Raw genomic sequence first — 18,106 nt, forward strand, 5'->3', positions numbered from 1 at the left:
AAGCTGTTCCAAGCTTTTTCTCTTGTCTGTTTTAAAGTATTGTACATTGAGAAATAGGGATGGCTTTTATAACAGCTGAAACATAAGTAAGTGATACTAAGAGAAGTAAAGGAAACTCCTTAAGGTTTTACCCGATAATCTCACTGTAAAATAGCTTAAGAGGTTCAATAACAAAGAAAAATAAAATTATTTTTTATTTATCTCCAATTCCTGTGAAAGGAGACCAAAATTTTCCCTTAACAAAGCAGGAGTGAAACCAGAGATATTGATTAGATGGGTGATGGTGTCTCTTCCTCAGCCTTCTTCCTCTTAATTCTAATTTCTACTGCTATTTCTGCAAGAAAAAATGCACAGAGGATTCCCTATTCTGGGCCTTTTCTTTTGCTCCTATCCACAGATTGGATTCCATCCAGTGTGATCATATTACTCCAGTTTCTGCAGACATATGAGCCTTGCTGAATTTTCAAGGTCCTTCAGGCAGCTGTTCCCCTGCCAGGACTGTAGGCTCAGCATCTGCAACTTGCGGTGCAGAAACAGGATCAGAAATAAGGCCCGGATCTATATTATTCCCAAAGCTCCATTGTTAAGAGCTCTCTGACACTGAAAAGGTTTTCTAGCAGCTTATTAATAATACAGAAAGGCACTTAAAGACCCACAAAGTGTGGTATTCGTTTCTGAGATGAAAGCATTCTCTGTCACTTTGTAGTTCTGATAAATCCTCCACTGAACGTTCACTCAAGAGAAAACACAGCATTCTCTGAAAGCTGAGGAAGTGAATTCATATTTAATGAGTGCAGGGTTGAAAGACAGGTGAATGTCTACATTTCTAAATGTGCTAAAACCTCCCAGCAGTGATGGTTCACAAATGGTATTTTAAGACTCGCTTAGTTCACCTTCTACGCAGGCTTACTGAGCAGCGTCTTTTGTATTTCAAGTTGAGTTATTAAATTTCTCTTTTATTATGTAACATTTCTTTTGCCTCAATTTCAAACTCCTCAGCAAATTAACACTTTTGTTTTTTGCCCTGACTACAGGGTCATGAAAAATGTGCCTTGTTAATACTTGACAAGATCCAAGAACAGAGCCTTATTAATGCAAAAAATAATGCATTGCAGACGTAAGTATAGCCTGATCCTCTCAAGTTCAGTTGATTTACCAGAATATTCCAGTTTACCATTTCAAATTCATATCTCAGATTACTTTATAGAACAGTAAAGTTAATTTCTGGTTTTTTGGAATGCTTTCCCTTGAAAAAGACCCAAATTGTATTGCATTCTCACTTTTAATTTTGATTCTGTTGGTGCCATTTCTATGCATGATCTGGTGGGAAAATTATATGAGGCAATTTATTTGAAAAATATACCAAAATATCTATTAATCATGTGGATACATCTAGCATTTTATAGCTTTTTGTGCTTCACCCTAGATTTAAATAATTTATTTAGACTTAAGGTGGTACATTTAGTTCTCAGAAGGTTTTTAGGTGATATTTTATGTGGAACTTCTGTCCATAGCATATGTTATCAGCTGCAAGTGTTAGTTGCCATGGGGGAATCCCACCATAGGAGATTCAACCATGAGTTCAGGTGGCAGATCACCTAGAGCTTGCAGAAGAATTATTCCATCTCAGCCCTGTCCTGCTAGCTGTCCCCAAACTGGAGCATTGGGTGTTGGGCCAGGAAAAGAGCAAACCAATGGCTATTTTTAATTTCCAGTTGCTCTGCAGTAACAGAGATTAGCAATTGAGTATTCAAGGATAAAAGGCAATACAATGATATTGAGCAGCCTGTAGAAGCCAGAATTAAGGACAGAACACAGGCATCTCTTCAGTCTTGGATTCGTTTTCCTTTTAAACATCAGTTGTGTGCTGCAAACAGTGCAAAAATGAGAACCTTTTAAAGAAAGTCTTTAAGCTGGAAAGTATTAAGTAATCTTTATGTGCTTGCACACAAAAAAAAAAAATCTTGTTTTATAGATGTGGAACATGACAATTATTTCAAAGCCTACAATAAAATTTAGTGTCTACGATATAATTCTAATGATCCAAGGAAGGAAACCATTGTCTTTCAGATGCTGGGTATGCTTCAAGCATTGTCTAGCTTTCTGTTGTAAACCGAAGTTGAATTTAGTTGTTACGTTTTTGTAGACCTCTTCATATTGCTGCACGAAATGGCCTAAAGATGGTGGTTGAAGAGTTGCTGGCTAAAGGGGCCTGTGTCTTGGCAGTAGATGAAAATGGTAAGTAAATGATACACTTCGACAGTCTTCAGTAGGACCCAACAGGTAATTTTACAACAGACCGAAGCAATAGACTTAAAAGGTGATGATAGACTTCATTGATGCTTTTATCCTTCTAAGAACAATGAGTTGTGTGAGTACCTATTTAAAAAAAAAATTAAAAGATACACTTTCTTTAGTATAACAATCTACTTTAAACATCACAGTGGTCCCTTTTACTGTTCATTTTGCATGTACTGTCAACAGCTAGTCTTTTTTAATGCCTGAGTGCAGTGGTAACTTGAATTTCCTAAACATGCAAGTGGCACCGGATAATTCTGACGCCTTGCAGAAGAATTAAGGAATTTGCATTCAATCAGCGCATGTTTTAATGGGTAGGAAGAAAACCATCAACATATGTTTGAGTGTGTCCCAGCTCATTCTGAGATCAAACCTTCTGCTTGCCAATTATCTGACCAAGATGCAATTCAATCAGTTGTCTCATAAAAATACATAATTGGTTACTGAATTAAATAATTTTATTTCAGACTTCAGTGAAGTCCTTCCTTAAAAATAATAAGGAACCAGAGAGGGATATGATTCTACAATTATAGTTTTAAAACATCTTATTGAAATAAGTTGGTCTTTCTTAAAATACTAACTTCATGGCATTAATGTAGCAATTTGGTACCTCCATCTTTCCACATCTGTAAAGTAATACTAAATGAAATAACTAGTCACCCATCATTGCAAGACATTTGAGATTTGTGGATGAAAAGAACTGAGTGGTATTTACTATAAGCCAAATGCTACTTAGCTATACTTGCATGAATGAGTTCCACAGAAGTCATCTGACCCTACCCTCACTTTAGAGATCGAGGACAGAAAAATGAACCAGACTATCTTTTAACTACAGATTTGATCCTTAAAATAGTACATACAGGTCCAGCTAATTTGTATGTAACCAATGAAAATTAAGTTTAAATTTTATACACATTTAGTTTTTCTAGGAACAGCATGCACAATTTAAAAGAGAGATGTTCAAGTAGAATCTTAGCATACTTACAGATCTGAAGAATATTAGCACTTGGAACACACGGAACTAACATGGAAGAGGAAATGCACTGACTGCAATCAGTGCCTAAATGTGGGTATTCTGCAACAAAACTGTATTCAGTTTTTGCCTACTAAGTTCATCTGTGCTGCAGATCTTGGCTTCCTCGAGGCAGTAGGTACCAGCAGTGGCCACTCCTCACATTACTATTGCTGCAGTGCTGAAGATTTAACCATCTACAAAAGAATTTTTCAGCTCTTAGCATAAAAGGGGGATTTGTTGGAAAGGGCTGGAGTTCTGCACAGCAGCATGTAAAATGTACAGACAGTAAGTGTAATGAGCACACTGGCTTCCAGGGCTCATGTACATGAAGAGCTGCTTTAGGGCAGTGCTTGGACAGGACCCAAGTTGAACTGCAGTGAAGACAAGCTTCTAATAGCACCCCAGTCCTGTGTTTGACTGACTTTGGAGTCATATCAGCTCTGTATTTGAAATGTATGCCATGCTTGCTGAATACAGCTAATATTCTTCTAACACAATGTACATTTGGGTAACTAAACATCCATGTTTAGTTGGGTAACTAAACATCCAGTCACACCTGCTATCCGTGTACCTCCTGCACTGGTCCAATTATTTTACTATTTAATTCCTAAATAAACTACTTGCCCAGTTGAGTAGATACTCAACTGATCAATCTTTAAAATTGTTTGCTTATTAAATCAAATTTAAACTAACATGTTTCATGTTTAATGAAAGTTGTTCTCAGAATGAGACTCGTTCATACACACAGAAACCGATGCCAGTTTCTGTCCCTGTTGCTGTAGTCCCTGTGTTCTGTATTGGCCATGCTGTCTGTGCCGTAGAACTGTGTTTAGTGAGTGCTTCGATTGAACTGGCGCAGTGTTTGCTGCCTGGTTTCACACAAGCAGTGCTTGTTGTGGTCCCGGTGACTGCAGTGCCCCCAGTGTCTCTCCCAGCATGTCCCGTGTGAGTGAGTAACACGCCTGGCATGTGTAACCCCATCCACGTCCCCACGGTGTCCCTAGAGATGTACCTGAGGAATGCTGGGTGCCCCAGGTGCCCTCAGTACTAACCATTGCCTTGTCTGCGTTTGTGCCCAGGTCATACGCCAGCCCTGGCTTGTGCTCCTAACAAAGACGTGGCTGACTGCCTGGCACTCATTTTGGCTACCATGATGCCTTTTTCTCCCTCCAGTTCAGTGACGGCTTTCAACTTCGCTTGTTTTAAAAAAGACAATTTGGGCAGGACGCACGTCTGCGATGGCTCCGCTATGGGTAGCATTAACTCTTATGAAAAGCCCTTGAGTAATAACATAGGAACAGAGGATGGGTACAATGAAAATGATTCGGATTCTGAAACATTTTGACTTATTGGTATTTGAAAACATTTTTCGTTATTATTTTGTTTCAGCTTTAATTTTTGTCCTTTTAAACAGCTTAAATCCCACAGTTATATCCTTAACTATAATTATTGACAAGTAGGCATTGAAAGATTTGTCGTGTTGATGAGAACCAACCCTTTAAATAACAAAATTAGAGGGACTTCCTGGAACATATTCCTATTAGCGTTCTGCAGCTTTTCAGTTTCCTGATGTTTTCTTTAGGCCCAAAGTGCCCCTGTGGAAAGTCTCTACCTCTTATTTTAAGTAGAAAAAGAGAAAATGCCTTTTTTCTTTTTGACAGCACAAATAACAGGGAACTGTTTGAAGAGTTCTTTCATGTTTTAGCTGCACCTTTAGCGTACAATCCTATTTCCAGCATAGCCTTCACAGATTCAAGCATCACCCCATCCCTATGTTTGTCTGTTTCCTGCTTCCAGGGGCTCTGTTAATTAGATAATTTTTTTACATGAACCAAAGGTAAAGTAGTAATCTTAAAACTGCCTGTGTTACTTTTCTACAGGAAATGAAACCTTTTACATTCTGCCTGTTTTAAGCACTTAAACGTACAGAAGGCACTTTTTACAGTTCTTAGTTGCAGTACCCAATTAAAAAAATGTAGTTGTTAACTCTTAAGGCCAAATTCTGCTCATCTCACCATATTTTCCCATGAACATCACTTCTGTAAAATGCTAGCCACTTGGCCCTTATTTTTTTTCAATTCAGCACAAATATTTATTTGCACTACAGAATTAGGGTCATTAGAAATTTGTCACCTGAGCCATTAATCATGAATCCAGTACCAGAAAAAAAGGGGAGAGGGGGAGAAATCAGGTGTAGACAAAGGTGTACGTAAAAGTTTATAATGATTTGCTGACTTAAATGGCGCTTTTTTCCTTTTCTGTGGTTAAATAATTTATTTTTACTGTAAACAGTATTGAATTTTAAAATACTTTTGCCAGTGTTTGGATTAACAGAGCAAAGGTAAAGCAATGAAAGCATACCACCAAAAGTTGAAATACCAAACACCAGAAACATAGCAGTGTACCGTGTAGGGGACCAGAGACAGATGCTAAAAAGCCTTTTGTCACCAGCTTTTAAAGCAGTGTCAACTTTGTGAATATGTTTACTCCTTCTGCCAAAGTTTCTAGGTCAAATGGACCCTGACCCTCCTCTGCAACAGATGTACAAAAGGAAGAATGAGACTTTGTAAACAAAAACAAAAAAAAACACAAACAAAAAACTATCATGAACTAACCAGCCGTACCAAGAGGACCAAAATGCTTCAGTAATTCAATTGAAGACTTTGCTACTTTTATTTTTTTGTTCAAATGTGAGTGACATAATGAAGTAGTTTTTTCTAAATGATAAAAATATAAACTTTTGAGGTAAAAGTAGTCTTGGGTGAATTTTACATTTTATGACACAGGTTTCAGGTTGACATTTTTAACTGATGATGTGTTGACCACAAGTGGGTTTTTTCCCAGACTTAAGAATATGTTCATATACTTCTAATGTAAATGTGTTTCTATTTATTTGAAATGAAACAAATGCCCAGGAAAAATAGCTATGGCTTGTTCTCCTAGTTAGCATTCATCACACTGAAATGAAATGTGAATCTAGCAAGACTTGTGGCCTGAGGAGCAAAAGGAAGGGTGGATGCACACTGGGAGGGTGCCCATCTTGTATGGAATGCAAAGGTCCACTGTCTCTGTTGGGAAAAAGCAGAAAGCAAACCACCTTCCTTTGTTGAAGAGCTTAAGAAGGATCCAGCCCCTTGCCACACAGGTGGGAAAACCCACACAGCTGCGAGAGAGGGGAGAGAAGGGGGCAGAGCATGGAGTCAGGTGTTCCTGTCATTCTCACTCGGCTTGTCTCAGGCCTGTGTCTGTGCTGGGAGGGTGAGATGAGCTTCCTTGGTGCTCGCTTTTGGCAGGGTAAAGGAAAAGTAAGGGTTTGAATTTTAGTTGCAGTTTTTAGCCCTGTTCTGCTGGATTGTTGAAAATCTATTGGCAGATTTCAGTTCTTTAATTAGGAAAAAAAATTATATATTAAGTGTATTTTGCCTTACCAGAATTGAGCCTTTTTTCCTTGAGCAATTTTCCAAAGTTTACAACAAAAAAAAACCCCTCTTTTCTCTCAACTCTGTAGTTTCTACAGTAGAATGACAGAGAACCTGAAATCTTGGTTTTCTCCTCAGAAAGAGCACCAAATAAATTTTAATTGACTTTTCTCAGCATTTTTGCTTTTAAAAGTTGTAGAATAGCAATAGCCACCTTACTTAAAACACTGAAAATAAGAGGAGAGAGCAATTGTTAAAATTTTCAATGGTGCCTGTTCCAAAATGAATAGTAATCCCAAATTTTCAAATTTTGGGGTTTTTTAATGTAGAAGGATGGCATTGAAAACAAACATATGGGAAATAGCTGCCACCTGTCTAACAACAGAATCAGCATTTTAATCTTATTTTAAGCAGAAATGTAGGCAGGCTCCTTGGCAGGATTAGTCTTAAGTCTCACCCTGAAATACAGAAATCTATGCTATCCTACACGACAGTGCTTCATTAAGAGAAAACCAGCCCTCTTTATAAAAATTATGTTATTTGAAGCAGCCATTTAAAAAGTTTCAGTATTTTTACCTGCTGCCATACAGTTACCAAAACATTTTCTAATTGCGATACCTCATAACACTGGTAATTGTGTAATGAGACAGCTGCTGCCTCTTAGTGCATCCCAAAAGCAGAGGTGATTTATTTCGGAGTCATGCTGGTCCTTCCAGGAGCCAAATCCAACCTTTACCCATGAAACCCTACAATGCTGCCAGGACGCAGCATTCCAAAAAGCACAGGAACTATGCTGTGCTCGCACCGCCAGGGCACTGCACAGGTCGTGTTTTGAGGGCGCTGGATTTAGGAGGAAAGCCGCCACGAGCGAGACACTCGGAAGTGCTCAGTGTTGGCCTGTCCCACATCTCATGTGAGTTACCAGGATCCCTTTTTTTGTATGCCAGCACATTAATCTGTAATTTATCACATGTAGAAATCAATGCGTAGTTTAGGGCAGGTATATAAGCATGCGAGTAATGTTACTCTTGTAAATAATCTCCTTGCCTTTCTGTGGACTTCTTACAAGAGTAATCATACAGAATCGTTGCACTTAACCCTGGATCCTGCAACTTCCAGTACACGGACAACTTCTGTGTCTGCACCCAGCAGAGGGCACTTGGGGAGGGGCAGCTCCCTGCCCGGGTGGATCGGCAGGATCGTTTCATTCTGTATTTTAACCACAGCTGCAGGTGGAATCCAGAGCAGGATGGGCTCCCAAGTCCCTCTCATAAATACTGAGTTACAACCTCCGGACTGCCTGAAATAGCTGTGAAATAGCTCAGGGGATTTCTGTTCATCGCTACTAAAAGGGCACCATAATGTGTTTGGTACTTTTATGCAGTCAACAACTGCCAGGTTATTGAATTAGAACAAACACATGAAATTAATTGTTTATCCATTGTACTGTTGAGAAACTTGGTTATGTATTTGAGGATGATTTTAAAAAAAATTGTGATTTTTATTCTTAGTCATGTAAGAAATATTAGAGTGCCTTTTTATATTTGTGTATAATGGAAATGTTTTGTGAAACTTGTCTTTTTTTTTTTTTTGAGTGTTATAAAAGCAATATATTACCAGTAAATTTTCATTTCAGACCTTCTTTGAATGTATAAAGTGTTTCTTCTTTTCATATGTTCTACCTGCATTGAAATGAAAATTAATATGCTAAATTTCTATAGGAATAATGTATAATTTTTGCAGTGCTGAAAATGCTTTCTTATTACACAAAAAGTAAACTTAGGTCAGTGTTATAGGAAAGGGCGTTTTAAACTAGTGACAATCTTGAGTGTGTGTATAAAATGTAATTTTATGCATTTCTTATGCAGTGATCTACATATTAAAGCCAATATCTTATGTTTTGTAGGTTTTGTCTTATATTTTATGCTTTAGCATGTGCAATATATCTTTACAAACCATGGTGATACGCATCTGGTGCCAGTGTTATATTTTGCATAACATTTGTAATAAACGATATAGAACATTGTTTGATGGTTTCAGTGGGGTTTTGTCGGTATTGTTTGCTTTTGTAAATTGAAATGTAGGCAGGTTTAAGGACTTGGGTAAATGTCACATATGGAATGAGGAAAAAAAAAACAACTTAATTCATTGAATGACTTGGAATTCAACCTGAATCTTCTCAAGCACAGTTTAGTAACTTTTTAAACTACTGAATGCTGTATTAATGTAATAAAGAACCCTAACTGTAAACTACTATTGCAATGCATTCAGATGGTTATTTTTACAAATAAAAATGGTACAAATACAGTGGAAGACTGAGTAAATTTTGTTTCTTTTAGGGGAGGCTTAGGTATTTAGCAGTGAAGATGAAAATGCAACTCTTTCGTACTTCCCTCGTACGTAAATACCCCTTGCCCTAGAAAGATGGTTTTGCTTTCTCTGTAGATTCGGGGAAGGTGGGGGAACAAAATAAACCACCACAGTATTTTTTTTTTTTTTTCCGCTCAGTCATTAAATATTTTACTGTTTTCCCTGGTGAGCACCACCCGCGCTGCTGGGTGTGCCCTGCAGCCGGCTGGGGCAGCAGTCCCATAGGAACTAAAAGGCACCAGAGAGCTTAAAGATAGCCATAGTAAGGTGTTAAAAGCACCCGAATTAAAGCAAATAAACAGAACCCACAAAAAGGAACAAAAAAACAAACAAAACGAAATCCCCATCAGCGCTTTTTAGGTGGCGAGTGCCTGCAGCTTTATGGACGTTTATCACTGCACCGCTCTCCGCGGGGCAGGGTGCGCGGGTTTGTTTTCGGCGAGGCGGTCCGGCGGGGCTGGACGTGGCCCCGGGCCCCGCCGGAGCGCCGAGCGGCCGCGCCGCCGGGCCCCCTCACGCTCCCGGCGCAGCGCCCTCCCCATCATGGCGGCCACGCCTCCCCCGCCAGCCGCGACATGGCGGGCGGGCCGCTCGGCCCGGCGGCCGCCCGACCTCCCCAACATGGCGGCCGCCCCCTGGCGCCGGCGGCGGCCAGGTTGAGGCGCCGGCCCGGCCGCCCTCCCGCTCCGCCTCCCGGGCGGCGGCGCTCCCGCCCCGCCCCGCCCCGCCGTGCCCGTGTGCGCGGGGAGCAGCGCTCCGCTCCGCGGGGCGCCATGGGGCGGGCGGGCCGCCGGCTGCCCGCGCTGGCAGCGCTCTTCTACGGGGCGCTGGCGGCCCTGGTGCTGCTGGGCGTGCGGGACGTGATGTTCCTCTACGAGGAGAACCGGTGCAGCATGACCTACATGTACGAGTACCCCGAGTACCTGGTGAGTGCGGCGGGTGTAACAGGTGGGACCTGCCGCTCCCGGGGCGTTGCCGCCCGCCCCGCCGCGGCCGGAGCCCGGAGCTGGGAGCCTGAGGCGCAGCTGCCGCGGGGAGGGAGAAGAGCCCCTAACTCGGGGTTCGGCGCCGTGCTGGAGCGGAGAGCGGTAAATGGGGCACGGGCAGCTGGGGCGTGAGCTGGGGCTGGCAGGACGCGCTGCTGTGCCCGCGTCGTGTGGCGGTGCCCCTCGGGGAGAGGGCGGCGGAAGAGCTGCGCACCTGTAACCCAGCGGGGTTTCGTGCTGCCGCCGTGCTAAACCTGCCCGCGATCGCAGCTGCCGGTGCCTGGAGTTGGTGTGGCTCTGTGAAACCCTGGCAGCTCACGCGGGTGTTGGCCGAGGAAGGGGCTGGGCCGGCACTGGGCGCTGCCAGTGCCCAGGAGGCCGAGCCTCGCACTTCACAGCCCTTCTCATGACTCAGTAGTGTGAAATAGCCCGTGTCTCAAGACGCAGGACTGAGCTTTGATTATTAGTGTATTTCTCGAAGTGTTGAACAGTGGTGCTGAGTCTTCTCGGTGAGCAGGTGGCGCTTCCCGCCACATACATGGGAGAGCTTGTAAATCCCTCTGAGGTCCCTCTTGTTTTGCTAACAGCCTTGTAGAAGTCTCTCTGAAAACCTGGTATCAGTTTTCGGGAGAGGACTGCTCCTGGAACTGATGTTTTCCACACACTGTTCTGGCTTAGTAGTGGAAGGATGTGAATGTGTATTTTTAAGTTCGCTGCTAATGCTGCAGCATGCAGTTGTTAGAAAACTATTTCTCTTTTTGATAGTAGTAAATAGTACAGCATTTTCTCTCATTAAAAGCATAATTGGTTGACTTCTGAACATTTCATTTTTCATTATCTGAGATCTAATTTATGTTGGAAAAAATAGTAATTATTCTCAATAACACAGTTCAGAAGTAGGTTGCAAGCTGGCTTGCGCAGTAAAGAAGATCCAAAGCAAAACTTCAGTGTTTAAATTCGTAATGAAGCAGAAGGTTAATTTTTGGATCTGTTAACCTTTATTTGCTAACCTTGATATAGCCATCTTAGCCTACAGAAGAGGAACTTGGTATGGCTACAGGGATTGTTTTGTCAGTGCTGTAGAACAAATTCGTTTAAGCAGTTTTAAGTACTTAAATACTACGCAGCAAGTTTTCAGATCTCCTGGCAGCCAGAACCTACTTCAGCTTCAATCTGAAGCCAGCCAACAGAAAGTTACTGGCAAAATCCATGTGATGTTATTGGCGGGTGCCTGAAACTCTTGTCTGCCACCACATCTTTTGTATTTACTCATTTTGGCATAAACTCCAGGCATCTTTAGGCGGGATGCAAGGCTTAAAGGTGCACAGGAGATGCAGGAGATAAAAGTCACAGCTGGCTGTGTTGCCCTCTGGAATTTCTCTTTCCTGTGTAATCACTTTTACTGTGCAGGAAACTTTGGGCTGGGGGACAAATGGTGAATTCGTTGGGTTTGCTGCGGTATTGTGCTTTACAAGTGGCTTTTCATGGTTGGAGGTGTCTGTTGTGTGTAGTGCTGCCTTCGCTAGGAAATCCCGGGGTGGGAGTTTGGGGTGGACCTGTTCTTACTTCTGGATTGGTATCACATTACACAACAAATATCTGCTTGAGCAGTTAGACAAGAACTTTCATTTCTTTTGTGCCTGTCAGTGTGGGTTAGCTCACAGTCCGCCTAGTAATTGATCATCTATTTTTGCATGAGTTTTAGAATTGCAGTGTTTGAATTCAACCTGCCCTTGTCCTCTTCAGCTGTACTTGGCAAGAGAGTCAGAAGTCAGTAATGAGGACTTGTTCACATAAACCTAATTTCTTACGGAACCAGGATGAAAAACAAAGCCTGCGCTGACATTGTAAAAAGTTGCTGTAGCTGGCTACGACTGATTACATAAGCAGTGTCTTGGGAATTCACAGTTTAAACCCACTGTCATGGAACATGAGTGTCTCTTTTCCTTTGGACTTATACATTGCCATTTTATTATAATATTTAAATACTGTGATTTGCCAAAAAAAAACAAAACAACCCCCCGGTATTTTCACAGTACAATTCTCATGGGTTGTGTGGGTTTTTGTGTTTGACATTGCCCCAAGGAAGAGCAGCATGTTAATTTTATGTTCCATAAAAGTTTTTGAGAAGACAATGAACCAGGAAGTTTCTGTGGATGAACAGTTGATTTGATCTGTCATGTAAGTACATCTTGATGGCACTCTTAGTTTAGTAATGGGAACTGCTGAAGGTTTTTTCACATTATTTTGAAAGCCTTTGCAAGAGGATCAGCAGAAAGGAGTGAGAATGGGACAGTGAGGTTAGTGAAGTTGGAAAGGCAAGATGATGAAGAAAGGGAAAAGACCAAAGGATAAAGATATAAGCCTTGAATGAAGCTTAAATTTTCTTGTTCTCAGTGAAAGAATTTAACTCACACTCTCACACTGTGTTAATGAATCAAGATAATTAAAATTCTGTAAATAATATGCACACATAGATACATCTCATGGAATAGAGATTTTTAAATATATATATATATAAAACATCATGAAAATAGTTTGCAAATAACCAATATACCAAAAAATTTGAAGGCCAAGGGGGAGAGAAAATAGTCATTAGCTGAGGAGAGATAGACAAGAACAGGGGAAGGGAAGGAGTGTGGAGACACAGAATTAAAGCTAAATCACCTTTATGGTAGATGTAACTGAGAGAAAGCAATAAATTATTTGATTTAAAGATGCTTCTATTTCAGGGAAGAAATTAAGAGAGTGTTTACAGGAGATTTCTGATACAAAATTGAGTTTAGTCTTGACCTTGTTCTGTAAAAGTGTTTCCTTAAAATATAACTTACACCTTAATACAGGTATCTTTGTATTATCTTATTTTTCTCTCAATTGTTACATGATTCTAAAATAATTTATCAAATATTGGAATGAGTGTATTTGCACTCATAAACTTTTTAAAAATCTGTATCTTAGAAACTCAGAATCATAAACCAACCTACTATATGCAGGTGTTAAACCTAGATAGTAGTAAACAAGAACACATTTAATTAAGACAGTGCCTTACGACTCTAAGAGATTGACTTACTGGTGTAAGATTAATCCTCACCCAGCCCTTGGGATCAAAGAGATTTTGTTCTTTTCTCTTTAGGGATCCTAATCCTGTGAATCAGATGTGTGCTAGGTTAGGGGGTTACTTCTTGTTGTCAAGTGGCAGCTGACATGTACATTAGCCCTTGAGCTGTTCCAGAACCAGGTGTTTTGTCAGACCACAAAGCCAGCTCTGGAAAGGAAACAGAAAAAGCCTCAGAGCATCACAGGTTTGTTTTTTCTGCTGAGCTGTGTTGAGGTGGTAACTGCTGGTTTTTGAACTCCCACTGCAGGTGACATCTCTGTAAAAAATCAGCCAAGAGAATTCCCAGGAGATCTGTGGTTTCCCCTGAGGCAGCAGGTGTTACCTGACAGTCACCCACATCCCACTGCTCTCCAGGTTTAGCTCTTGTATCCTTGTGCTGAGATCCATGGCACTGGGAAGGGTTCCAGAACCATTCCGGTGCATCAGGAATAGTTAGCATCACTTGTGTGTCCCAGTTTCTGGTCTCAGCTTCTCCTCTCCTGGGAGAATTGGTGGGGTTTTGACATGCCATTTTTTTTCCTTTTCCCTGCCCCGTGTTATAAGGCTGGATTTACTTTACAATTGTGCAGCTTTGATAGATACATAATTGCATTCATTTGCAGTTGGTTTCAAAGCTAGTTGAAGGTAATCCCTGTAAGGAGCTGCAGCCATTCATTATGCCCAGTAATACTTAAACAGTTTGTTTGATACTCCATTTTTAATTTGTTCTTTTTTAAAGCCAAGCCCAGTTTTTCATTCTTTATTCTTTAGACTGTAATTTACAGGCACATATGCCAGATCATTTAAATGGCTGGATAGCCACTGTATTTTCCCGTCTGTAACTCTATAAACAAGGTCTTTGTTTTCTTTTTAATTTTTGCAATAGAAAATAAAATTACCCAAGAAAACAGCCAGACGATACCCAGCATATGAGCTGTATCTCTATGGGGAAGGGAACTATGCTGAAGAAAACAAAAATCTCCTATTGACAGGAATTCCAGTTCTCTTTCTGCCTGGGAATGCTGGCAGTTACAAACAAGGTAAGTGTTTAGCTGAGTTATAGCTTTGTTACAAAAAAGCTCTCAGATTTGTGCATTTGGTAGCTCTCTGTTTGAAATAATACCAGACAGAGGCACAATGGTTGATCATATCTTGAGTCTGTTCCATTCCAGACAGTCACCATACATGATTTTTGTTTGAAATCAGTTGAATGGTTAAGCTGTAATGTTTCTCTGGAGCAAGCCTTTTGAAAGCCAGGAACAGTACAGTTTATGCTGTCCTCTGGCAGCACTGCACCCTTGCTGTACTTTTGATTGCAAACATTTAGTTGGTTTTGATTTGAACAATGCTTAGTGCAGTGAATGCCAAATAAAACACGACCTGAATTTGATTAGGAGAAACTGAACCATCGGTTATCTGTGATGTAAAGGAATTATGTGCTATAGAAATAAGCATCATCTAAGCTTGCCCTATAGTTTTAAAGCATTTTAATGCTTTAAATGCTTAATGCTTAAAATCCTTTTAATGTTTTAGAGCATTTTTATTTTTCTGAATACCAAAGCTAATGGTACCTCAAGTTTTGTGTTTCAGTGTTTACTTTGGTGCCTGCTATTCCTTTCAGTGTGGGTTTGTCAGACTGTTATTTTTGTTCCTTAAAATGTGCTTTGAAACAGTAAATAACACTCTCATGATGTTAGAAAATGGATGTGTGTGTGGGGAAAAGCAGCATAGTCTGAGCCCTGATTTCTTCCTGTGATAATTTTTCCTTATATTAGCACTAAACTTGATGATTAAATACCTGATTTCAGAGAACCTTTAGAGAGCTGGGGTTTTTTGAGAATGTACTTGCTTAGCTTATAACAGTGTAAAATATTTTACCAATTAGTACTTTCAGAAAACCCATACAGACTTCCAGGCACAATAGCATCCAAAGAAGATTATAAACATAATGGTTATGAAAGGTGCCATATGGACTTTTGTGATTGTGCATCAAATATTGCAAATCTGTGAATTAATGCTGTCTCTAAACACACGGCAGTACATCACTATGCAGGAAATAGAATGGTACTCTTGGGGCATTTTAGGAATCAAAAGGAAATACCTGAAGAACAAACTAACTAGGTGAGTAGAAGTATTACATGCTACAGGAACAATAAATATTTTAGTCATGTTCCTTTTGGAGTGGATTTAGGGAGAGTGGCAATACGTCATCTGTGCGTTTTGCAAAGCTTTTGTTAAAATTAATTCACACTAATTCTTTGTTCAGAATTTATTGTGAGGTAACAGTTTTATTCTGATGCCTAGATGAGCATAGAAAGTGTTGCTATTATAATTTTTATAGTTGTTTAAAATATATTCATATTTGATAAGCAATGAAGAGTGGTGCTGCTGCTTTTGTTATTTTCATAGAACCGGGTTGGAAAGGACCTTTAACATCATGGAAGGCAAGCATTAACCCAGCACTGCCAAGCTCACCACTAAGCCATGTCCCTGAGTGGCACATGTACACAGGTTTTAAATGCCTCCAGGGATGGCAACTCCACCACTACCTTGGGCAGCACGTTCCAATGTCTGACCAGCCTTTTGAAGAAGAAACATTTCCTAAGATCCAATATAAATGTCCCCTGGTACAACTTAAAGCCATTTCCTCTTGTCCTTTGAGTTGAAAGAAGAGGCTTACTCACAACCAACCTTCAGGAGTTTTTGATGTGGTACAGGCACTTTTGAAATATTAATTCATCATCTTTCATGGGCACTAAAATGAAATTTGTAAAATGTACAAAATTCAGACTTTGAGTAAAAGATGATCTGAGAAGGAGGGTTCTTGCTGTTCTCTCAACCCGTACCCTAGAAGAATCTTGCTCCTGTGTGCTGGATTTGGGCAGACCTTATGACCATCATTTGGTATTTTATATAGGCACTTTTGGGACTTTCTCTTTTATTTTCTGCTTCTGCTACCATGCCTTCTTATTTGCAGCTGTTAATGTTTCCATCCTGCATTGTCTCCATGGAAACGTGGGGACAATTCTGCACACAAAAGGCTGTATTGAATAGTAGCCAGGGTTAGACAGGGAAGACAGGTCAGATGCAAGAGCTTGTAAAGTGAACATTTTCTCTCCTGAGGTTTTAGATGGACAAGTGTCCTTTAGGGTTTGGTTTTGCAATCCTCCATACTTATCTTAGTGGTATTTGGGAATACTGTCATAGAGTTGATGGCCTTCAAAGGAGTTTTAGGAAAGCCTTAGCAGTAGGACTGCCTCTACAGCTGGAATCAAGAATGCCTTCTTCTCCTGGAGGCACTAAGAAGGTGCAAAGGAGATGAGAAAAGCAGCCTTAAGGTGGAGGAACATGATCCGTGTATAAATTTGTTCCTGACATAAAATATCTCTGTTGTCAGCAGTAAGCTGAAAATAAATGGTTTGGTTTAGAATGTCTTTTATAAATTACTTGAGGTGAACAATGGATTTAATGTATTTGTTTCTTAATTGATTATGTATTTTATGGTTTTCTGCTAAAGCGATGCTAAGCAGTGACTGTTGGACTGTTCTAATTGATGTGGTTTCTTTTTCTAGTACGTTCTCTTGGCTCCATTGCACTTAGAAAAGCGGAAGATGTTGACTTCAAGTATCATTTTAATTTCTTCAGTGTCAACTTTAATGAGGAGTTGGTTGCATTGTATGGTGGTAGCCTGCAACGACAGACCAAGTTTGTGCATGAGTGCATAAAAGTAATTCTTAAGTTGTACAAGGTAAGTAGTGACACGTGCTGAGTAATGCACTTCCATTTGGGAATGGAATTCTGGCCTGCCTTTCCTGCTGCAAAACTGAAGAGTGATGAGTAGGGGAGGGAGACTTTATAATGTGTCTAGGTATTAGAAGGTGATAATAATGCAATAGAGAAGTACTTTTCTTTAATGGATTTTTAATACTTATGACAATCCCAGAGCTTTAAGGAGGTTCTGTGTTGTGTTTCTAGATAAATGCTCCTATGCACAATGGATGTCTTTTTCTAGTAAAGATGTAAACACCTGTAGCTTACTAAAATATTCATATATATTCATTGCATTACATCAAGCTTTCTCTGGGAAAGTTTGATGTCCTCTCTTCCTAAATGTTTCAGAAATTAAAATCAGCTTAAGTTTACTAAGCTTACACAGGCTACACAGTATTTCCTTTTGCACTGGATACTTCATATTAAGCACATTTTCATGAGGTAGCAAGTAAATTTTTATTCAGTTTGTAAGCTTGTTAAGCTGATGCTAATTCATGTTGTCCTTGAAAGACCGTAAGTTAATTTGGGGGACCCAGGGGGGAGGAAATCTACAGGTGATAAGAACAGTTCAATGTCAAATCTGTTTCTGATGTGTCTGATTGCTCTTTGCTGAAGGATCGAGAATTTGCACCGAGCAGTGTAGCAATAGTTGGGCATTCCATGGGTGGTCTTGTGGCAAGAGCATTGCTCACTCTGAAGAATTTTAAGCCCGAACTTATAAACCTGCTCATTACACAAGCCACACCTCACGTTGCACCTGTAATGCCTTTAGACAAATATCTTACCGGTGAGTATTGCATTTGTCTAATCACATGGTATTTCTTTATTGATCCTCTCAAGCTTTAGTGGGGAGATTCTTGCAAATCAACAGCAAAATGTGCTGCTTTATTTACTGTAATGGAACTGTTCCTGTGTTACTCAGGTAGTTGAGGGTGCCAGGATACTCAGAGAAAGTCAAGTGTCATATAGAATGGATTACGTGGACTTGAGTTTCTGTGCGAGGCCTGGAGCTCTCAGTAATTTGTAATTTAATAAGTTGTAGGGCACGTTACTAAATTTGTAAGCTTTCCAGTGAATGACGTATTTTCTTTCTTTTCCTTCTCCTCTTTTGAAACTTGACCTCTGTAATGACTTTTATCTTTATCGAATG

The 18,106-nt window shown here is 40.3% G+C and overlaps 2 protein-coding genes and 1 long non-coding RNA gene across 17 annotated transcripts in view; 2 read left to right on the plus strand and 1 right to left on the minus strand.

Moving 5' to 3' along the window:
* The window catches only part of ANKRD44 (ankyrin repeat domain 44), a 130,426-nt gene extending 121,381 nt beyond the window's left edge, over positions 1-9,045 (plus strand). For 9 of the 13 annotated variants that reach the window (XM_068196289.1, XM_068196282.1, XM_068196284.1 and 6 more), the window contains 3 exons: positions 1,035-1,117; positions 2,147-2,238; positions 4,393-9,045. In XM_068196289.1, coding sequence (XP_068052390.1) covers positions 1,035-1,117; positions 2,147-2,238; positions 4,393-4,658 — 441 coding nt within the window. In that variant the 3' untranslated portion in view covers positions 4,659-9,045. Of the gene's footprint in view, positions 1-1,034; positions 1,118-2,146; positions 2,239-2,484; positions 2,514-2,540; positions 2,613-4,392 lie in introns of those variants that run through there. The other 4 variants (XM_068196293.1, XM_068196295.1, XM_068196292.1 and 1 more) reach the window with 3 other exon arrangements.
* On the minus strand, positions 164-3,987 carry LOC137477356 (uncharacterized). 2 transcript variants are annotated; one of them, XR_011000950.1, is made up of 2 exons: positions 3,406-3,987; positions 164-764 (listed from the first exon to the last, which is right to left on the minus strand). It is a non-coding gene; the product is annotated as an uncharacterized lncRNA (long non-coding RNA). The 2 variants fall into 2 exon arrangements; XR_011000951.1 differs by lacking the exon at positions 164-764 and adding an exon at positions 1,632-2,379.
* Positions 9,046-9,779: 734 nt separating the features above from the next.
* Positions 9,780-18,106, plus strand: part of PGAP1 (post-GPI attachment to proteins inositol deacylase 1) — a 28,340-nt gene continuing 20,013 nt past the window's right edge. The window contains exons 1-4 of one of the 2 annotated variants that reach the window (XM_068196296.1): positions 9,780-10,028; positions 14,072-14,225; positions 16,758-16,933; positions 17,572-17,743. In XM_068196296.1, coding sequence (XP_068052397.1) covers positions 9,876-10,028; positions 14,072-14,225; positions 16,758-16,933; positions 17,572-17,743 — 655 coding nt within the window. In that variant the 5' untranslated portion in view covers positions 9,780-9,875. Of the gene's footprint in view, positions 10,029-10,073; positions 10,191-14,071; positions 14,226-16,757; positions 16,934-17,571; positions 17,744-18,106 lie in introns of those variants that run through there. The other variant, XM_068196297.1, reaches the window with a different exon arrangement.

The sequence above is a fragment of the Anomalospiza imberbis genome, chromosome 7, assembly GCF_031753505.1.
Source record: "Anomalospiza imberbis isolate Cuckoo-Finch-1a 21T00152 chromosome 7, ASM3175350v1, whole genome shotgun sequence".
Taxonomy (NCBI): domain Eukaryota; kingdom Metazoa; phylum Chordata; class Aves; order Passeriformes; family Viduidae; genus Anomalospiza; species Anomalospiza imberbis.